The sequence below is a fragment of the Salvelinus sp. IW2-2015 genome, linkage group LG4q.1:29 (assembly GCF_002910315.2).
Source record: "Salvelinus sp. IW2-2015 linkage group LG4q.1:29, ASM291031v2, whole genome shotgun sequence".
Lineage (NCBI taxonomy): Eukaryota > Metazoa > Chordata > Actinopteri > Salmoniformes > Salmonidae > Salvelinus > Salvelinus sp. IW2-2015.
In genome coordinates, this window is record NC_036842.1 from 19781342 (window position 1) to 19804357 (window position 23016).

Sequence of the window (23016 nt, forward strand, 5' to 3'; positions counted from 1 at the left end):
CAAGAGTCCACTTTTTCCATAAACTTCACTCCTACTGTCAGACTCTTCTTCATCCTGAGCCTCGGTGCATACCTCGGTATCCAATAACTTCACCGCACCTACCACATAGGTTACTTCACACTTATTCACTTCCATTTCTCCTCCTGTCTTCAGCTCCCTCTGCTTACACTTTCTACCATTCTTATTTAACAAACCATCTCCCTTTTCCCCACAATTTTTATCCGACACAAGTCCTCTCTTTTTCCCTCCATTCCTCCTCCGTTTTCCAAGTATACGTCCCCTTATGATAATACTGCTGCCCCACTCCTGACACCCATCTTGTTCTTGCTTTCTCCAGTGACTCCATTTCAGCTGAGCGCTCTTCTACCTATTGTTGTTTACGTAGAATTAGCTACACTGAAATGAATAAAGAGAAAAGATGCGTTAGCTGGCACTGCAGCCCATGTAGCTAACGTTAGTAACATAACAAACACAGATACACGTTTACTTACATTACTATGTTCATCACCAGTGCACTTCACATATAGTAGGGGTTTCTAATATAATATTCTGCTGGAAAACAAAAACCTTAAAAGGACTACATCGTAATGCACAAATTGGACTTAGCTGGACTGCTAGCTAACAACTGCAGCCTGTCACGTAGTGTCAGATGACTGATGATGACAACACTGAGAAACAAGCTCCCCGACATGACCCAATGTTCAAACATTGCTTTACAAATACTTCAAGAGATATATATCTACAATATATTTGGCCTTGCAATTATGAGTTAAAAAACTGACTATCAGACTGGAACGATAGATTCAGGCCGTTTTGTGGTCTGTTTCGTGATGTAGTTTATTTGGTGATTTTATATTATCTTTGGCATATCCCCTCTGATATCATTAATTTCAACGTAAATGTTTAACTTTTCATTATTTAATTTAGTGAATCTTAATGTGCAATTTATATTGGTATTTATACATTACAAACAGTTGTTGTCTTTATTTTGTCTTGAGTACTAGCAAAGACATTATGAAGATAGGCCGAAACGGCTTCTCCCCGAATCATCTAACTAAGCTCATGCGTAGAAACACGTCATGGGGGCTAACGGTCGTCTCACGCCAAACTGCGCATGTACAGACCGTCACTCCTTCGATATAAAGTTGTTTTCGACGAAAATTAAAACGTGTCAGTTTGTCACTTTTACGAGGTTGGAGTAATAACATGTTCAATTACTTAAGACATTGGCTCAAATTTAGGTTGTGCCTTTAGATTTCGAGGAAATCAACAACTAAGGGGAAAAAATTAACTTCTCTCATTGACTTATCAAACCCCGGGCTGGTCTGTTTGGCAAGTGTTCCCCGGAAATATTGCGACGTTGTGCCTCTGGGTTTAGAAACTCTGTGGTACTAGGTCCCATAAATATCTATTCAATTTCGATTTCAATTTAAGGGGCTTTTTATTGGCATGGGAAAACATATGTTTACATTGCCAAAGAAAGTGAAATAGATAATAAACAAAATTGAAATAAACAATACAAAATGTACAGTAAACATTACACTCACAAAAGTTTCAAAAGAATAAAGACATTTCAAATGACATATTATTTCTATATACAGTGTTGTAATGATGTGCAAATAGTTCAAGTACAAAAGGGAAAATAAATAAACATAAATATAGGTTGTATTTACAATGGTGTTTGTTCTTTACTGGTTGCCCTTTTCTTGTGGCAACAGGTCACAAATCTTGCTTTTGTGATTGCACACTGCGGTATTTCATCCAATAGATATGGGAGTTTATCAAAATTTGATTTGTTTTCGAAATCTTTGTGAGTCTGTGTAATCTGAAAGAAATATGTGTCTCTAACATGATTATACATTTGGCAGGAGTTTAGGAAGTGCAGCTCAGTTTCCACCTCATTTTGTGGGCAGTGTGCACATAGCCTGTCTTCTCTTGAAAGCCAGGGTTGCCTTTGGCGGCCTTTCTCAATAGCAAGGCTATGGTCATTGAGTCTGTACATAGTCAAAGATTTCCAGTGGTCAGGTATTCTGCCACTGTGTTCTCTCTGTTTAGGGCAAAATCGCATTCTAGTTTACTCTTGTTGTTTTTGTTAATTATTTCCAATGTTTCAAGTAATTATCTTTTTGTTTTCTCATGATTTGGTTGGGTCTAATTGTGTTGCTGTCCTGGGGCTCTTTGTGGTCTGTTTGTGTTTGTGAACAGAGCCCCAGGACCAGCTTGCTTAGCGGGCTCTTCTCTAGGTGTATTTCTCTGTAGGTGATGGCTTTGTTATGGAAGGTTTGGGAATTGATTCCATTTAGGTGGTTGTAGAATTTAACAGCTCTTTTCTGGATTTTGATATCGGCCTAATATCGGCCTAAATCTGCCCTGCGTGCATTATTTGGTGTTTTACGTTGTACAAGGAGGATCTTTTATCAGAATTCTGTATGCATTCTCAATTTGGTGTTTGTCCCATGTTTTGAATTCTTGGTTGGTGAGCGGACCCCAGACCTCACAACCATGAAGGGCAATGGGTTCTATAACTGCAAGTATTTTTAACCAGATCCTAATTGGTGTGTCGAATTGTATGTTCCTTTTGATGACATATATTTTGATGGCCTTCTACGAATCTATCCGACTGCTCCATACTGTTATATACAATAGGTGGCGCCACAGTCCTATAAGTCTTGAGAGGAAGAAATACGCCCGCGTACCCACGTGGGGCGGATCACACATGACTGGCACAGCTAGTAGCTAACAAAATAAAATAAGAACCTTAGTTAGCTTTCTAGCTAATCGACCATGGAGGACCTACCTGCAGATATCAAAGCTTTCCTTCTGAATCACCCATTTTTTGAACTTACGGACGACGGCAAAAAGGTTACAATTCCAACCGCACCAAATGTATTTTCACAAAATATCGTATAGACTTAACGTTGGCAAAAAAACGTAGCTAACTTTGGCTAGCTAGCTAATAATGTTATGCTGTGTCTGATGTGAACTACATGACATGTAAATGACAGCATTTTGTTTCACCTTTTTATTTTTTAGATAAAATGCGTACTCAATGGACATGATTGTCCTTGCAACCTCACAGAGCTCCAGAACTTCACCAAAGGGAAGAAATATCATAAAATGTGTTCTACTGCAGAGTTCAACTATAGTCAATATGAACCACATGTTGTGCCCAGCTCGAAGCAACCGTAAGTATTCCCCTAGAGCCATACTCTCAGTAGTTGGCGGTTTCGTGTTTTAGAGGGGAGCAGGGCTTGAGTGCATGCATCTATGACTTCTTGGCAGGTACTATATGATATTACACCCACATTCAAGGAGGCTAAACATTCCCCCTATTTCTCCCCAAACCCATCCAGAGGTTCTCCAACTGCTGTCACCAATTCAATGTGGTTATAGGACTTCTGTGGTTATCAAGTGCCTGTCTGCCTTTGAAGTTATGTCCCCACTCTCTAACCAGTTCTTGGGGTTAGGGTAACTGACCAATTCTGTATGTCTGACCTACAGCAATCATCTCTTCTGCAAGTTGACGCTCAGACACATCAATCGCCTGCCACACCATGTCTTACAGCATGTCAATGGGAAGCGGTTCCAAAAAGCAAAGAAGGAATGTCAGTACTTCTTGCCACCCAAAATGTCCTTCCTCCTACCTACCCTCAAATGTTGATGCTTCCTTTCCACTCAATGTTTTTAGAGGTTTTCCACTGAGTGCTGTTGTGTGTTGTTTCAGAGGACTTTTGTTCTGCCCTTTCAATTTACCAGTGAAGCATCTTTACAATCCATCAGATGTATGTCTCTAAAATAGGACTACCTGAAACACCACATAGATGGTTGTTTTCACTGTCGTCAGTACAGTTTATGAATTGTCTAATCTCTCCCCTAGATGAAGAGTGTGTGCAGCAGGGGGTGGAGTACATGCCAGCCAGCCTCCGACAGAAGAAGCACAGAGATAGAGAGAAAGATGGGGAGAGGGGGCGCAACTTCCAGCGGGGGAATGGAGCGTGGGCTCCTGACTCCAGCGATGAGGGAGGCAGTGACTCCGAGGACAGCATGAGTGACCTGTACCCATGTTAGTACTTATGTCATTTTTGTGTAAAACAGTCAATGGTGACACTGGCAGTGTCTGAATACACATACTAGCGTACTAAATAGTATACAAAAAATAGATTTATAGTATTTGAAATTTCAATTTATCTGATCATCCGCTGTTGTCAAACACAACAGCGGATGTGGTCCCGTGTGGCTCAGTTGGTAGAGCATGGCGCTTGCAACGCCAGGGTTGTGGGTTCAATTCCCACGGGGGGACCAGGATGAATATGTATGAACTTTCCAATTTGTAAGTCGCTCTGGATAAGAGCGTCTGCTAAATGACTTAAATGTAAAATGTAAAAAACACGTGAGTCGAAAAAGACGAGTGAATTCTACTAGCTCAAATGGCAAAATTAGTATGCATTTTAAGTATGTAGTACTTTAGTCGTGTCCGAATACCCATACTAATGTCAGCTGTGGTTGAGCTAGAACATACAGTATGTGGATTCAAGTATATTTTATTTGATACATTTGCTTCCTTTCTGGAAGGTGAAAACTAATGTCTGGCTTTTTCTTTCCCTACAGCCACTTTATTCTCTCTGAAAAAGGAGACAGAGGGTATGGAGGAGGAAAAAGATGCCTTTAAAACGGATGATGAGGAGGAGATGGAGATTGATAAACAGGCGCCACAGAAACGCAAGAAGGTCAGATGGCTTAACCCTCATGGAACTTTTTTTTTCACTAGTAGTGTTGATCAGTGTTCCAAGCAAACAGGTCTGCATGTGGTTGTTGAATTACTGTAATTAGTAGCACCGCTCTCTTTGCATCTTCAACAGGTTCAGGCTGGTGGTTTCCAGAAGAAATTCAAGAATCATAACTGTAAAAGAAAAGGTTTTAAAGACCATGTTAAAAATAGAAAATAAAGGTGAATTCTGTGCCCATGTTAAAAATTGAAAATAAAGGTGAATGCTGTGCTTCTTTATTCGCACTTTGAATTTGTGTCATATGCTCTCATCCTGTCGAGTGTTCCTAAGTAGATTCAAACATAAGGCTGCTCTAAGTAGCTAATTATCAGTTTTTCTGTCTAATTTTGAGCAAAAGTTGACCATCAACACTACATCTGTAATGTTCCACACAAAAGCATTTTCTAGTCTTGACATGGATTCTGCTATTGCCCAGCACCAAATGTACTGCTTACAGACGCTCTTATCCAGAGTGACTTACATATTCATATTTATTTTTTCCCATACTGGGCCACTGTGGGAATTGAACCCACAACACTGGTGTTGCATGGACCATGATCTACCAACTATGCCACACAAGACCCAATGTAGTCATATATAGCATCTCAACTACAGCATTTTATGTTCATCATATAGCTCCAATTATGAAAATGTCCCAAATGTACTCAGTTCAAATTTTATTTGTCACATACACATGGTTAGCAGATGTTAATGCGAGTGTAGCGAAATGCTTGTGCTTCTAGTTCCGACAATGCAGTAATAACCAACAAGTAATCTAACCTAACAATTCCACAACTACTACCTTATACACACAAGTATAAAGGGATAAAGAATATATGATGGATGTACAAGAACGGCATAGGCAAGATGCAGTAGATGGTATAGAGTACAGTATATACAGATGAATGAGTAATGTAGGGTATGTAAACATATAAAGTGGCATTGTTTAAAGTGGCTAGTGATACATTTTTACATAATTTCCATCAATCCCATTATTAAAGTGGCTGAGTTGAGTCAGTATGTTGGCAGCGCCACTAAATGTTAGTGGTGGCTGTTAACAGTCTGATGGCCTTGAGATAGAAGCTGTTTTTCAGTCTGTCGGACCCTGCTTTGATGCACCTGTACTGACCTCGCCTTCTGGATGATAGCGGGTGAACAGGCAGTGGCTCGGGTGGTTGTTGTCCTTGATGATCTTTTTGGCCTTCCTGTGACATCGTAGTGTAGGTGTCCTGGAGGGCAGAGTGTCCCCCGGTGATGCGTTGTGCAGACCTCACTACCCTCTGGAAGGCCTTGCGGTTGGGGGAGCAGTTGCCGTACCAGGCGTGTAACAGCCCGACAGGATGTTCTCGATTGTGCATCTGTAGAAGTTTGTGATGCTTTTGGTGACAAGCCAAATTTCTTCAGCCTCCTGAGGTTGAAGAGGTGCTGCGCGCCTTCTTCACAACACTGTCTGTGTGGGTGGACCAATTCAGTTTGTCCTGGATGTGTACACCGAGGAACTTAAAACTTTCCACCTTCTCACTACTTGTCCCGTCGATGTGGATAGGGGGTGCTCCCTCTGCTGTTTCCTGAAGTCCACAATCATCTCCTTTGTTTTGTTGACGTTGAGTGTTGAGGTTATTTTCCTGACACCACACTCCGAGGCCCTCACCCCTCCCTGTAGGCCGTCTCGTCGTTGTTGGTAATCAAGCCTACCACTGTAGTGTCGTCCACAAACTTGATGATTGAGTTGGAGGCGTGCATGCCACGCAGTCGTGGGTGAACAGGGAGTACAGGGAGCGCTCAGAACCACCCTTGTGGGCCCCAGTGTTGAGGATCAACGGGGTGGAGATGTTTTACCTACCCTCACCACCTGGGGCGGCCCGTCAGAAGTCCAGGACCCAGTTGCACAGGGCGGGGTCGAGACCCAGGTCTCGAGCTTGATGACGAGTTTGAAGGGTACTATGGTGTAAATGCTGAGCTGTAGTCGATGAACAGCATTCTCACATAGGTATTCCTCTTGTCCAAATGGGTTAGGGCAGTGTACAGTGTGCAGTGTGGTTGCGATTGCGTCGTCTGTGGACCTATTGGGTCGGTAAGCAAATTGGAGTGGGTCTAGGGTGTCAGGTAGGGTGGAGGTGATATGGTCCTTGACTAGTCTCTCAAAGCACTTCATGATGACGGAAGTGAGTGCTAACGGGCGGTAGTCGTTTAGCTCATTACCTTAGCTTTCTTGGGAACAGGAACAATGGTGGCCCTCTTGAAGCATGTGGGAACAGTAGACTGGATAAGGATTGATTGAATATGTCCTTAAACACACCAGCCAGCTGGTCTGCGCATGCTCTGAGGACGCGGCTGGGAATGCCGTCTGGGCCTGCAGCCTTGCGAGGGTTAACACGTTTAAATGTTTTACTCACCTCGGCTGCAGTGAAGGAAAGCCCGCAGGTTTTGGTAGCGGGCCGTGTCAGTGGCACTGTATTGTCCTCAAAGCGAGCAAAAAAGTTTATTAGTCTGTCTGGGAGCAAGACATCCTGGTCCGCGACGGGGCTGGTTTTCTTTTTGTAATCCGTGATTGACTGTAGACCCTGCCACATACCTCTTGTGTCTGAGCTGTTGAATTACGACTCTACTTTGTCTCTATATGGCATTAGCTTGTTTGATTGCCTGCGGAGGAATAGCTACACTGTTTGATTCGGTCAGTTTCCGTCAACCTTGCCCTGGTAAAAGCAGTGGTTCGCGCTTTCCATAGATTGACCATAGATTGTAGAAACGTTTGGATAACTGCCAGATGAGGTATTTGATGGCCCGCTACCAAGGACTGTGGGCTCTCCTCTCTCCGTGGCTGACGTAAGACATTTTAACACGTTAACCCTTGCAGTTGCCAGCCCAAACTGGCATCCCGGCTGCGTCCTCAGAGCATGCGCAAGACCAGCTGTGTGTGTTGTACGGACATACCCTACAGGGGCCGAGTCACTGGCTTACTTGGTCTCTCCATTGCCATCCCTAAGGGTGTGTCACTTCAGTGGGTTGAGTCCACTGACTGGTCTCCTGTCCTGGTTGGCGCCTCCCCTTGGGTTGTGCCGTGGCGGAGATCTTTGTGGGCTATACTCGGCCTTGTCTCAGGATGGTAAGTTGGTGGTTGAAGATATCCCTCTAGTGGTGTGGGGGCTGTGCTTTGGCAAAGTGGGTGGGGTTATATCCTGCCTGTTTGGCCCTGTCTGGGGGTATCATCGGATGGGGCCACAGTGTCTCCTGACCCCTCCTGTCTCAGCCTCCAGTGTTTATGCTGCAGTAGTTTGTGTCGGGGGGGGGGTCAGTCTGTTATATCTGGAGTATTTCTCCAGTGTCCTGTGTGAATTGAAGTATGCTCTCTCTAATTCTTTCTCTCTCTCGGGGGACCTGAGCCCTAGGACAATGCCTCAGGACTACCTGGCATGATGACTCCTTGCTGTCCCCAGTCCACCTGGCCGTGCTGCTGCTCCAGTTTCAACTGTTCTGCCTGCGGCTATGGAACCCTGACCTGTTCACCGGACGTGCTACCTGTCCCAGACCTGTGTTTTCAACTCTCTGGGGACAGCAGGAGCGGTAGAGATAATCTCAATGATTGGCTATGAAAAGCCAACTGACTTTTACTCCTGAGGTGCTGACCTGTTGCACCCTCGACAACTACTGTGATTATTATTATTTGACCATGCTGGTCATTTATGAACATTTGAACATCTTGTCCAAGTTCTGTTATAATCTCCACCTGGCACACCCAGAAGAGGACTGGCCACCCCTCATAGCCTGGTTCCTCTCTAGGTTTCTATCCTGCATTGCTTGCTGTTTGGGGTTTTAGGCTGGGTTTCTGTACAGCACTTTGAGATATCAGCTGATGTAAGAAGGGCTATATAAATACATTTGGTTTGATGATTTGGTTTGATTCAATCTCTCCCTATCCCAGTCTGCTGTTCCCACATGCTTCAAGATGGTCACCATTGTTCCTGTACCCAAGAAAGCAAAGGTAACTGAACTAAATGACTATCACCCATCGCACTCACTTCTGTCATCATGAAGTGCATTGAGAGGCTTGTCAAGGATCATATCATCTCCGCCTTACCTGTCACACTAGACCCACTTCAATTTGTTTACCGCCACAATAGGTCCACAGATGATGCAATCGCCATCACACTGCCCTATCCCATCTGGACAAGAGGAATACCTATGTAAGAATGCTGTTCATTGACTATAGCTCAGCATTAAACACCATAGTACCCTCCAAGCTCATTAAGCAAGAGGCCCTGGGTCTCAACCCCGACCTGTGCAATTGGGTCCTGGACTTCCTGGCGGGCCACCCCAAGGTGGTGAAGGTAGGAAACAACATCTCCCCTTTGCTGATCCTCAACACTGGGGCCCCACAGGGATGCATGCTCAACCCCTCCTGTACTCCCTGTTCACCCATAACTGCGTGGCCATCAAGTTTGCAGATGACACAACAGTAGTAGGCTAGATTACCAACAATGCTAAGACAGCCTACAGGGAGGAGGTGAAGGCACTCGGAGTGTGGTGTCAGCAAAACAACCTCTCACTCAACGTCAACAAAACAAAGGAGATGATCATGGATTTCAGGAAACAGCAGAGGGAGCACCTCCCTATCCACATCAAAGGGACAGCAGTGGAGAAGGTGGAAAGTTTTAAGTTCCTTGGTGTACACATCATGGACAAACTGAAATGGTCCACCCATACAGACAGTGTGGTGAAGAAGACGCAAGACGCGCCTCTTCAACCTCAGGAGGCTTACGAAATTTGGCTTGTCACCTAAAACCCTCACAAACTTTTACAGATGCACAATCGAGAGCATCCTGTTGGGTTGCATCCCCGCCTGGTACGGCAACAGCACCGCCCACAACTGATAGGCTCTCCAGAGGGTGGTGCGGTCTGCACAACAAATCACTGGGGGCAAACTACCTGCCCTCCAGGACACCTACAGCACCCGATGTCACAGGAAGGCCAAAAAGATCATCAAGGACAACAACCACCCGAGCCACTGCCTGTTCACTCCGCCACCATTCAGAAGGCGAGGTCAGTACAGGTGCATCTAAGCTGGATGGAGAGACTAAAAAACAGCTTCTATCTCAAGGCGATCAGACTGTTAAACAGCCATCCCTAACACAGAGAGGCTGCTGCCTACATACAGACTTGAAATCATTGGACACTTTAATAAATGGATCACTAGTCACTTTAATAATGCCACTTTAATAATGTTTACATATCTTGCATTTCTCATATATATATATATACTGTATTTTATACCATCTATTGCATCCTGCCTATGCTGCTCTGTCATTGCTCATCAATATATTTATACGTATATATTCTTATTCCTTTACTTAGATGTGTGTGTATTAGGTAGTTGTTGTGGAATTGTTCGATTACATGTTAGATATTGCTGCACTGTCAGAACTAGAAGCACAAGCATTTCGCTACACTCGCAATAACATCTGCTGACCATGTGTATGTGGCCCCCCCAAAAATCATTTTATTTAATTGAGAGAACGCGCAAACTTTGGATCTTGTTGTTACTACAAGGTCTTTGCGATTTAGCTTCTGTCGCACAGCGTATGACGTAATAGCAACTGAGGAGGCATCCCTCCACATGTCGTGTGTATCTTTGCAGATCATAATTTCGAGTAAACAACCCTTAACAGATTCGATCGAGGTACGTGTGCATTTATTTGTGTAGTATATGGTTTCAAATATTCATAGCTACGTTTTCAATGCATGCTTGTTTACCTTCTAGCTAGCTTGGCTGGCCAACGTCAACAAACAACTAGGAGAGGGACCACACAAAGAAGATAGTTTAGTGCCAATTATATTCGCATACTGCCTAGTCTAAGTGATATATTTTACGTTTTGAAATATTAATACATTTGATAAAATGTTCGTGCTTTTGCTTCGCGATGGATTCGCCTCATAGCCAGCCGTAGCTTCATGTCAGCTAACTATATGTAAAAAAAAAAAAAAGATATGCGTGCAATGATGATGACTTATGTTGGTCTCATATGGCTATTTATTCCTTCTTGTTACAGGGGAGCCAACATAATCAGCCCCACAAATTATCTCCTAAACTGAGAACATTGACAGGACTCTTCTTTGGGTCCTTGCTCTCCACAACAGCTGTTTGCTATGGCAACTTCATCCCCAAGGTTCACGTGGTGTGATTGTCGCAAACACAAGATTCCTGTCAAAGACACCCATGAGCTGTGCCTGCACTGTCTGGGCATCCAGCATGCCAAGGAGGCTGTGCTGGAGTATGGCAAATGCCCGCACTGTGCCAAGATGGACTGGAGCACCTGCATCAACCGCCTCACTAAAGTTCAGGAGATAATGCACCGCGAGAGCCAGCAGAGGAAGCACGAGGCAGCACAGTCTGGAGTTCAGCCCAAGCCTGAGACCACTTCAGCTCCCATCAAGGAACCAAAACCGGAAGAAAATACAGTCCCCACCCTGCCCCCACATCGGCTCTCTGCTTCCACACCAGCCCATTCCTCCACCATGCCAGTGTTGTTCACCATCCTCTCCCCACCCCCAGCGCAGGCAGGGGACAATTTGAGCATCCCAAAAGGCACTTTCCTCTCACAACTTGCTATTCAGCAGTCAGCTGACTCCACACCATCCTTGAGCCAATCAGGTTCCAACATGCTGACCTCCAGCTCCTGTAAACGACACGGTTTCTCATCGTGCTGCTCCAAACGCTCCAAACGAAGCCGCGGTAGCCACAGGCGGAGACGCTCTCCCTCCTCCTCCTCTTTCTCTTCAGACTGGACCTCTGATGAAGATGATTCCTGCCCCTCTGGAAAGGGAAGGAGGTCTCAGAGGGAGTCGCGGCAAGCTGTCCGGTCAGAGAGGAGGCACGGGGAGCTGGTGGAGGTTGTTCAACAGGCCGTCCAGCTACAGTGGGCTGTTCTGGAGAAGCGCATTGAGGCTCTGGAGAGGAGAGGTGCTGAGGCTGTTGTGTCGTTCCCCACTCCAGCCCAAACTATACATCTTCACGCCTCCATCCCTCTGGCATCCACCTCGTCTCAGGAGGGCAACCAGAGAGATTTATCCTGCCCTGTCAGCGAGCAGCTGGTGACGGAATCTATGTCCGGTACCATTGTGAAGCAGGAAGAGGAGCCTTCCTCCATTTCGTTTGCCTTGAGACCTCTCAGTGATGGACACCGTGAAGGGGAGGATGCCTCTCAGTCAACTGAGGGTCCTATCTCTAAACAGGACTTACTGGAAGCTATGGAGCTTCAGAGCCTCATAGCACGTGCTGCCAAGTATCTTGGTATAGACTTTCCCAGCACACCAAACAGCCCCAGCCCACCAGACCCCACAATGGTGCCGGAGTTTGAGGACCTGGTCCAGAGCTCTTGGCCAAACCCCGCCAGCTCGAAACCGTACAGGGAGATTTTCTCTAAGATGTACAGGCTTCACGACTGCCAGTCTCCAGCCTATGACCAGATGCCCCAGGTCAACTGCTTCATGTCGGCCATCTTCCAGGCAGTGAAGCCCACAGAGAACAAGGAGGCGCCGGTGCCAGCTGAGCGATGGCGTTTCACTGAGACTCTAGTAGAGAGGATGTACCAGACTGCTGGTATGCTTGCCAAGACGGCCAACTACCTGCGCTACCTATCAGACTACCAGAGGAGGCTTCTGCTGGAGATCACTGAGGATTGTCCAGCCCAACGTTTTATGGCGGCCCTTAACGAGCTGAAGCTCATTGGCCAGTTCACCCTCCAGCTGTCCTCCCACCAGGCTGAACTGTCTGGAAGGGTCATGGCTGCTTCTGTAGCCATCCGAAGACAGGTCTGGATGGCTAAGACCAACTACACAGACTCTCTGAAAGCCACTGTGGCTGACCTTCCATTTGTGGTCAGTCACACCTTTGGGGTTAGCTCAGCCTCAGGCCCTAGCTCAACTGGAATGGTGTGCAAACAGGAACCGTTGTAAAGGCTGCATTTGTTACATGTACAAAAAGTGTGAGAAGTATGAACATTTACCTGTGCTGAATTGGGTTGAGACCACTAAATGGTTCACTTGTAGACATGTAAATAGCTAAATATTCTTTATAGTCTTATTGCACTCCAGTTCAATATACCTTTTGATAGAATGTTTTTTTTTTTTTTTTTTTTATCTAGGAATTTTGCAACTGTTTTTGAACAAAGGTAGCATAGTATCTGTGTCTTGACTGCATTACAGTACTTTTGACTGCGTGTTTGGTAAACTTCTTCAGAGGTTATGTTGAAAGTAAGTTTCTTGTTCATTATGAGACTTATAGTACCTTCAGAAAGTATTCACACCGCTTGACTTTTTCCACATTTTGTTTTACAGCCTGAATTTTTAAATAGTTTACTTTGACATTTTGTTTCACTGGCCTACACACAATATCCCATAATGTGAAAGTGGATGTAATTATTATTTGTATTTTTTTTTAACAAATTCATATAAAATGAAAGCTGAAATGTCTTGAGTCAATAAGTACTCAACCCCTTAGTTATAGCAACCCTAAAAAAGTTCAGGACTAATACGTTGCATGGATTCACTCTTTGTGCAATAAGTGTTTTAACATTAGTTTTGAATGACTACCACATCTCTGTACCTCACACATACAATTATCTGTAAGGTCCCTTAGTCGAGCAGTACATTTCAAACACAGATTCAACCACAAAGACCAGCAAGGTTTTTCAATGTCTCGCAAATAAGAGCACATATTGGTAGATGGGTAAACATAACTACATGTAAATACTTTCTGAAGGCACTGTATGATAGATATCATCCATTATTGTTCTGTCCACTACCTCACTCTTCTGCAGAAGTTCTGTGATTGCATAAAAAGTATAATAAAAGTGCACAAATATTCTCCTCTGATTTTGTATTTATTGTGAAAATAGTCAATATTTTGTTAATATTGAATAGGAAAATGTCACCTCATCTTCCGCATAGAGATTATTTGTTATCAAATAAATGTACGTCTGTAGCATGGCAGTAGTCAAATCCAATTTAATTAATCACATACACGTGTTTAGCAGACGTTTTTGCGGGTGTAGCGAAATGCTTGTGTTTCTCAATATCGAGTCACATTGAAGATTGTTTACATGTTGGTGTTTTTTGTCGTGCTGCATGTAAATTAGGAATGTTCTCATCTATAATTGTTTACATGAGCAAACCAGTAAACATGGCAAAATGACGAATCCCCTGGATAAGTATACGTGGCATACAGCGCTCCGTAGACCAATGCTGCGTTCGGGTGCTAGTCTGAACTAGGAAATTTAGACATTTTCGACTTGCTAACTAGTTGAACGCGGCACTTGTACAGCTACAACCACGCAGTAATTCGGACATTTCAGAGTTTCCTAGTTCCGACTAGTACATGAACGCTGCCAAACGAGGGGCTATCGTTGCAACGCGAAGCATTGTGGGGCAGAGGCGCATTTGTGACAGCGAATAATTGCTCAAGTGAATATCGGAGGCAGAGGAGTTCTACATTAGCTAATATTACCTTCACGTTGATAACGTATAGCACTAAGCCTCAGTATCTACCGTTAGACATGGGGCAGGAGGAGCTCATGAGTCAAGCTGAAGACGTGGCGGACCAGGTAACTTCCTTGTTTCACAGCTAATTAGTTGTTAGCCAGCGGTACCTTACAGTCAGATTCAAAAGAAATCTGGGTTAAGTTACAGTACCTAGCTAGCTAGCCACAGCTGCTTGAGTGAGTGACTCGTTATAGTTTGATGGCTAATATTACTTGCACAACTAGCTAGCTACACGCATTATTTGCTGTAAGTAAGTTACCTAGCTACATGGTTTGCCAACTACGTTAACGTTATCACACGTTAGCTATCATCATGTAGCTAATAGCCAATGACTGCAGCAGAACAAAAGTGCACAAATGATTGTCTTGTGCTATTCCTGCTTGTTGTAGCCAGATCCATACATGCATGGTTCTGGTTGTACTGTTAGCTATCTAACGTTAGTTGCCTGCCAGCAAATATTCAAATTCATAATGTCTGGTTAGTTAATAGAACTAATAGAACACATAGTAACAAACGATAGTTGACGTTAGCTTGTTAAATTAACTCACGCTAGTTGACTGTACCTAGTTGATACATTTTGTATTGCTTGTTCTGGTGGCCTTCAAACTAATTGGTAAATCAGTGGCACTATCTCATTAATGAATCCCTCACTGCAAAATGTGTGTTTGTAAACCTCGACGCCATAGGTTTTATGGCAAGTTATTTTCTGAAAGTTCCTATTTAGTTTTAATCACAATTCCTATTTATTATTAATCACATTACCATTGTGAAATGGTACTGGGGTTGCTCAATCGTGTGTTGGGCTTACATTGCCAACAACATGGAGGGCTTTGCAGCTTACCTCTTGTAGCCAGGGCCTATTACATGTGGTTGGTTCTATTGAATTGTTCCTTCTCTTTTAGCTGAAATGCAAAGAACTATGCACATTGACTGCCCCACAGCCATGCCCCCACACTCAGTTCTTACAATGTTGTGTAATGTATAAGAAAGAAAATGTGAACATATTATGGTCTTGTATGCCCCTACAGTAGGTCTAGCTTGTTGTCCTGTGGATGAAATTGCAATCCCCTTGAAATTCCCTGGTCTATAAGGGGACAGTGTCAAGAACCCCATAGTTCAGGTTACATGTATGTGTTACCCAGTATGAAGATTACATAGAAAGTCATATAATGCAAGCCTATCATGCTGTATTTCCTTCGATAGGAAGTTACAATATTTCATGACCGATGCTATTTCAAAAAGCTCTAGCCTACAGCCTAGCTCTAACCATGTGAGCTTTTTCTGTTTACTAGGCCTGTTTGTTTTTCTTTACACAGTTGACATACTACACAGTTGACATGCTCACTGAATGTATATCCTTAGGGTGTGTAACCATAGATTAGAATACAATAGGATCTCTGTGGGTGTAACCTAGTCTTGCTACTTTTGTGAACTTTTTGAATTAGCACCAGCTAATACCAAATATTTGGTTTACCACCAGGTATATGACATGTCCACTGTCCACCCCTTTGACATTTTAAGCATTGCTGTAAAATAACCTAAGTCTGGAAATGTACACTTCAAATTGCTGTGCCATGAAACGTGGCTTAAGGTAGGCCTGCCCTACACTTTCAAAGGCACATTCTTCACTAATATGCTCTAAGAAAAACAGTTCTAGTCTAATGTAGGCTACCCCACTATGCTCCATATCTAGGCTGTCACAACACCTTCTACATCCTCTGATGTGCCGCTATGAATGGTCAAGTTTGTTCTTCATGGCTCGGTGTTCCGGGTGGGCAGATTCTGTACATTTTAGACCATTCCATTGGTCCTTAAGTGAAATCTCCACCCACCCGGGGCACCGGGCCACGCAAAACGAACTCGCCCACTGACGTGGGAGTTGTTGAACTGTGATAGGCCGCCAAGACCAGGCAGTGCTGATGTGGACTGTATGGTGGGAGGGGTTGTGGGATGATTAATGTTCTTCTGCTGTACTTACTTTAGTGGGTGGAAGATGATCAGTTTCAATGTATGGAGGGAAGCCAACATAATGGAGCTTTAGTAAATGTAGTGCAGTTTTTTGTTGTGATCTAAGTGAGCATGGGTTTATTTCACACAGTGGTTGCAAGGGTCAATAACCTGACACAGGATATATTTGGATTTGCAGAATTGAAAAGTTTGTAACGTAGTACTTTACTACATTGAGACTGACACAAATCAGTGTGCTTTTTTTCTATGAGAGCCTGTTTTAGTCCATCTTCCTAATAAATATCCCATCTTCTTACCCTACCTCAGTCCCTGCTGAAATGCAACCAGCTGTCCTATGCTCTGTCTATTGTCCCATATTGCTTTTGGAATCTCCTTGCATGTTATCTCATATGGTTTTCAGTATTTATTTCCTTTTCCCCATTCCGGTAAAGCCAGTAGGAGGATTTGCACTCAGGCTAGAATTAATGGTGGCTGGTGCGTAGAAAACATTTCTATAGAGTTCAAAAAGGTCCTCACTCCAACCATGAAAAGGAATAACCCAATAACAATAACCCAATCAAGTCGAGACAAAAAATAATATACTTCATTTAATCCATGCTCAAGGAGTTGCTAGGGCGCGATGATCCAAGTAAAGTGCCCCCCGGGCAAAACCTCCCCTAACCTGAATAACGCTGGGCCAATTGTGTGCACTCCTATGGGACACCCGGCCACAGACGATTGTGGGACAGCCCGGGAATGAACCCGGCTCTGTAGTAACGCCTCTAGCACTGTAATGCAGTGCCTTTGACCGCTGCACCACTCGGGAGGCAATTTACATACTGTTTTACCACTCCATATGTATATACTGTATTCTAATCAAGGCTCATCCTGTATAACTACTGCAGTGTACACCTTTTCTATTCATATACTGTCTATACACACCATTATATATTCTGTACTCTGACATTGTTCGTTCTGATATTTCTTCATTTCTTTTTATGTTTTGGATTTGTGCTAGGAACATAATTATTTCGCTGCACCTGTGATAACATCTGCAAAGTATGTGTATGCGATAATACCATTTTATTTGAGTTTTCACTGAACAAAAATATAAACGCAGCATGTAAAGTGTTGGTTTTATGAGCTGAAATAAAATATCCCTGAATCTTTCCATATGCACAAAAAGCTTATTTCTCAAAAAAATTGCACATTTATTTACATCCCTGTTAGTGAGCATTTCTCCATTGCCAAGAAGCTGATTAAACGTCATTACACAATTTGGCAATTTGAATGAAAAAGGAAACCGCACACTGCTCTTGATAGTATCACTGATCTTTAAGTTTTTTATTAAAAAACTTTTTTTTTATCACTGATCTTTAATAAGTTTACGTATCGGCCTCACGGCCTTCGTCAGAGATTTTGTGATTAAAAAGAAATTAGCACCCTTATGTAGATCTAGCCCCACCCACATCCGTTCCACTCATGGAAAAGGGGTTGGAGGCGAAAGAAAAACATAAGTGCTACCAAATATAACAATATGCATTTCATAAATATTCGAATAAAGCGTGTAAATAAGACGTATTAAACACGTCTCTAAAACCACAATGAGGACATAGCAAGTTTTCATTAATCATTGGGTACATCGTACGAAAAACAGAGTAATCTTAATTAGGGACATAATTCATGTTCAACTTCACAACATAACATTACATAGGAATTTCATCATTAAGTCCTTTAGGAAATAATGTCTGGAGGGTGAAAATCCCAAAACATTCACTTTTACTCAGAGTATTATTAATATCACCTCCCTTGTCTGATATCTTAACTTTCTCTATGCCACAAAATCTAAAGGTAGAAATGTCATGCTTTAAGTCATTAAAATGTACTGCGACTGGATAATCCCTTTAGTTTCTCCTGATTGAACTTATGTACACTAATTCTCTATTTGAGAGAACGAGAGGTTTTTACTGACATAGCAGAGCCCACATGGACATTTAATAATGTAAATAACATGGGTGGTGGAACATGTAATAATTGAATAACATGGATTTCTAAATTTATTTTGCGACCCACGCGACTTGTCTGGTCTAGAAACCTAGTGCGCATCTCCGCTGCTTTTTCTAGATAATCCTCTGTGGCGTGTCTGAAACTGGCTTCTAGGAGGTCCTCTTTAATGGCTCAGGATGTTTCTTTTCTATACAGGGTTCCATTTGATTTCTCAATCCACATATCGAGGTAATGAACAGTTGAGTGTCACATTCAATAGTTAATTTGAGATTGGGGTCAATGTCATTGAATAGTGCCATTAAAATCTGACAGCTCGATGGCAATTTGAATGCACAGAAATACCGTGACACAATTCTGAGGCCCATTGTGAGGCTTACTGTGTCCAACAGATACATATCTGTATTCCCAGTCATGTGAAATTCATAGATTAGGGCCTAATGAATTTATTTCAATTGACTGATTTCCTTATTTAACTCAGTAAAATCTTTGAAATTATTGCGTTTTTATATTTTTGGTCAGTATAGATGGATACAATACTCAGTACAAATCTGAGAGGGCGGGGCAGGGGCACTGCTGGTGCGTCTACACATTACAAAAAATACACAAGGTCCAATTCCTAATTTAGACCTTGGGGGTGTAGCGTTTTTAAAAGGAAGATCCATGTCCTCATTCACCCTATTTTACTGTCAATGCTAGTGCCTGCTGAAATGTCCTTGTAGTCTATCCCAAATGTAGGGTTAAATGTCCCTTTCTCTCTCTCGCAGTTCTTGCGAGTGACTAAGCAGTACCTGCCTCACCTGGCTCGGCTGTGTCTAATCAGCACCTTTCTGGAGGACGGCATACGCATGTGGTTCCAGTGGAATGAGCAGAAGGACTACATTGAGGCCACGTGGGGCTGCGGCTACTTCCTGGCCACCTGCTTCGTACTGCTCAACCTCACAGGACAGCTTGGTGAGCAAGGCTGGGATCATCAGCTTGTTTGTCATCAATGTTTTTATCTTTACAATCTGCATGGGTCCAGATAGGATCCATCCATGCATGGATTGAAAAAGCTTGCTCAGTAAGTCTCTCGTGCCTTTTAGCCCAGGAGTAAGGTTAATCTGGGTTCGTGCCAAAACCCCACGATCATTCATTTACTATTGACTAATTTGAGTCAGTGTGGTGTGGTCTGTGAATGATGACCCATACTGTCTTTGAAGGCTGGGGAAAGATGTGGGGGTTGAAATAAGTGTGAATGCCACCCTTTTTGGGGAAGATGGGGAACAGACTGTTGTGCCGGTTCGATCCTAACTGTCCATCATTCTTTTTCTCTCCAACAGGTGGCTGTGTCCTTATCCTCAGTAGACATTTTGTACAGTATGCCTGCTTTGGATTATTTGGAATCATAGCTTTACAGGTGAGGAAATATCTAATATATTGGTATTGCAATGCACCCCTGTGATTTTGGGCTGACAGAACTCAAATGGTTGACAGCCTGACACTGGCTATGTTCATGAATTTCTGGCTGTGTAATATTTCATGCTGAATTTATTTTTATTTTCTCTAGACGGTTGCATACAGTATTTTATGGGATATAAAATTTCTGATGAGGTAGGTCTCCCATTAAGTTTATGAATAAGATGTTTACATATTAAATTGAAAACATACATTTGACATAAGTTTATTTTCCATTACTTTACCAATTACACTCACTGGCCAGTTTTATTAGGTACAGGGTTAGGGTTTAGTACTGGGTCAGACCCACATTTGCCTCCAGAACAGCCAGAATTTTTCAAGGGCATGGATTATACAAGTTGGAAACGTTCCACATGGATGTTGGTCCATGCTGAAGCGATGGCATCACGCAGTTGCTGCAGATTGGATGGTGGTATGCCACCGCCACCAACCTGTACCTTTGAAACTAGGCAAGACGGGTCCATGGACTTTTGTGCTGCTTCTGCCAACTCCTGACTCTGCCATCAGCGTGATGCAACAGGAACCGGGATTCGTCTGACAACGCAATGTTTTTCCACTCCTCAATTCTCCAGTGTTGGCGATCACGTGCCCACTAGAACCACTTATTTTTTTTTAGCTGATAGGAGTGGAACCCGGTGTGGTCATCTGCTGCAATAGCCCAGCCGTGACAAGGATCGACGAGTTGTGCTTTCCGAGATGCCGATCTGCACACCACTGTTGTACTGAGCCGTTAATAGCCTGTTTATGGCCCGCCTGTTAGCTTGCACGATTCTTACAATTCTCCTTCAATCTCTCTCATCAACAAGCTGTTTTCGCCCACAGGACTGCTGTTGACTGGATGTTTTTGGTGTGACGCACCATTCTCGGGAAACCCTAGACACTGTCATGTGTGAAAAGCCCAGGAGGGGGGTCCGTTTCTGAGATACTGGATCTGGCGTGCCTGGCACCGCCAATCATAGCATGCTCAAAGTCGCTTAGGTCACTTGTTTTGCTCATTCTAACGTTCCATCGAACAGTAACTGGATGCCTGTCTGCATTATATAGCAAGCCATGGTCACGCGACTCACTGTAGGAGCGATGCATTTTCATGAACAGGTTGATGTACCTAATAAACTGGCCATTGAGTGTATATGAGTGTTTAAGTGTCTTAACCTTGGGTACATTTTCCTGTCTGTCCCACTAATTCTATAATCCTTTATGTTGAACTATGGATCCTCTTACACCCTGTCCCTTCCTTCCCTCACTCTCCTCTCTCAGGAACCTTGCCCTGGGCGGTGGACTCCTGCTGTTACTAGCGGAGTCGCGTTCAGAAGGGAAGAGCATGTTCGCTGGTGTACCCTCCATGGGAGAGAGCTCGCCAAAGCAGTACATGCAGCTGGGAGGGAGAGTCCTGCTGGTGCTCATGTTCATGACCCTGCTGCACTTTGACCCCAGCTTCTTCTCGGTGAGTAGGCCACACCACCTTGCATCTATGGTGCCACTCAGGAGGGACTATAGGTAGAGGGGGAAGAAGCAGTATTATGCATTTTCTCATAAGTATGCAGAGATCAAACAGTTTGCATTTGGGGTGTTTCTTTGAAGATTATGCACAGTTATCTTAGGCTGTCAAATATCTAAAAACCATACTAAGTGCTGCATTCATTTAGGTAGGTTCTGGTGTACAGTACCATTGGTGGTTCAGACTTCTAACCCATGTGTCCCTCCACTCACCCAGATCCTCCAGAACATGGTGGGCACGGCCCTCATCATCCTGGTAGCCATCGGCTTCAAGACCAAGCTGGCAGCCCTGACCCTGGTAATATGGCTGCTGGCCATCAACATCTACTTCAACGCCTTCTGGGCGGTGCCCGCCTACAAGCCCATGCACGACTTCCTCAAGTACGACTTCTTCCAGACCACGTCTGTCATCGGAGGGCTGCTGTTGGTCGTAGCACTGGGGCCCGGCGGGGTGTCCATGGATGAGAAGAAGAAGGAGTGGTAGGGAGAGGGGGATACACATTTTTCTGGCCAACCACATCCACAGCAACCTCCCCCCTCCGCCACTCTCTCGTCCTTTCTTTTCTTTTTTCACATTTTGTTTTCCAGCTGCTGTTTTGAGTTCAATATGGTTGATACTGGATTTTTTATACACCTATTTATGTTGGCTTTATTTTGTGGCAAGAAAAAAACCCAGCTGATTATGAATAAATTGTCGAAGTGTAAGGTAACTAATGAGTTACAGGTGGAGTTTAAAAAAAGTTGTTGCAGAAGGTATGAATATCCCAATGTATTTATGGATGTTACCATAACCTTTCAGAAATAACCTGTTTTTTGGGAAGCCAAAAACAGGCGAAGTGGTAAAGGTGTATCATCAGTTTGATTGCCAATGAAAACACCAATCTTTTCCTGCTTGGATGTTGGACTATCTATGACTTGCTCATCATATCAATCCTGAGACCGCAGGCACTGAATACGATACAATTCTCCCTCACTCTAGGTTGCCATCTTCCCCTCGGGATGAATTGCGGGGGGGTGTGCATTGTATACTACTATTCAAAATGGTGGATTGGAGTGTGCTTGGTTTAATATTGAAACACAATTGCTAGCACCTGAAATCTTTTTGGGCACTTTGTACTGTATGTCTTGCGCAAAGGCCTAGTAAAAACTAGTAACTGTATTTTAACAGGGCAATAGGGGGAGCTCAACATTTTGTAAAACACCATATTCTACAATCTAGAGAAGCAAGTAGAACTGGACAGTCCGTGATCACCCGACATTGTATTTGCTCATGTTTATGTTCTGTACTGTTTAAGAAAAGAGAACTATTAAGTATTGATTTTCAGAAGTTTATATTGTATTTTTGAGTATTTGTTGTTTTTACGAGATCATGGCGAAGAAATAAAAATGTTTGCTCTCAAAATGGGTCTGTTTGTGTTTATAATTTAGATGGATTTAGTTTAAAAACCCTGGACTAATTAATTTAAACTATGGTTTGGGACCCTAAGTGGTGGGTCGCGAGTTGAGTAAACATTTATAATCACACTTCTTAATTTGGGTCGTTCGAGGACAGTACATTTCTCATTTGGGTCTCTAGTGAAAAAGCTTAGAACCTCCTGAATTAGTCTAATCTCTGGCTAAACTCACAACTAGGGTGGGACTTCTTCCCTTTCTGCTGCTCCCATTCGTTGACACTCCAAAGGCAAAGTCACGTTTTCATTGGCTGTTGGTGCACACGAATTTTGACAAATCAAGTGCCAAATACATTTGCATACGCATTCTGTTCAACGTAGTTGAGAAAGGATTTGAGAGATAGACCTCGTAATTT

General features: G+C 43.4%; 3 protein-coding genes across 3 annotated transcripts; all 3 read left to right on the plus strand.

The window, feature by feature from the left end:
* The first annotated feature begins 2685 nt into the window (after nt 1-2685).
* Nucleotides 2686-5018, plus strand: surf2 (surfeit 2). Its single transcript, XM_023984002.2, has 6 exons — nt 2686-2862; nt 3034-3185; nt 3502-3605; nt 3878-4063; nt 4609-4727; nt 4860-5018. The coding sequence occupies exons 1-6, from the start codon at nt 2785-2787 to the stop codon at nt 4944-4946; spliced, it is 726 nt and encodes a 241-aa protein (XP_023839770.1). The 5' UTR covers nt 2686-2784; the 3' UTR covers nt 4947-5018.
* Nucleotides 5019-10351: 5333 nt separating this feature from the next.
* On the plus strand, nt 10352-12812 carry LOC111961606 (uncharacterized). The gene is made up of 2 exons (XM_023984003.3): nt 10352-10443; nt 10814-12812. Exon 2 carries the CDS (start codon nt 10911-10913, stop codon nt 12717-12719), a length of 1809 nt encoding a protein of 602 aa, XP_023839771.1. The 5' UTR covers nt 10352-10443; nt 10814-10910; the 3' UTR covers nt 12720-12812.
* Nucleotides 12813-14172: 1360 nt separating this feature from the next.
* LOC111961607 (surfeit locus protein 4) lies at nt 14173-22436 on the plus strand. The gene is made up of 6 exons (XM_023984005.2): nt 14173-14365; nt 19022-19208; nt 19577-19653; nt 19804-19847; nt 20970-21156; nt 21427-22436. The coding sequence occupies exons 1-6, from the start codon at nt 14318-14320 to the stop codon at nt 21691-21693; spliced, it is 810 nt and encodes a 269-aa protein (XP_023839773.1). The 5' UTR covers nt 14173-14317; the 3' UTR covers nt 21694-22436.
* Nucleotides 22437-23016: the final 580 nt, after the last annotated feature.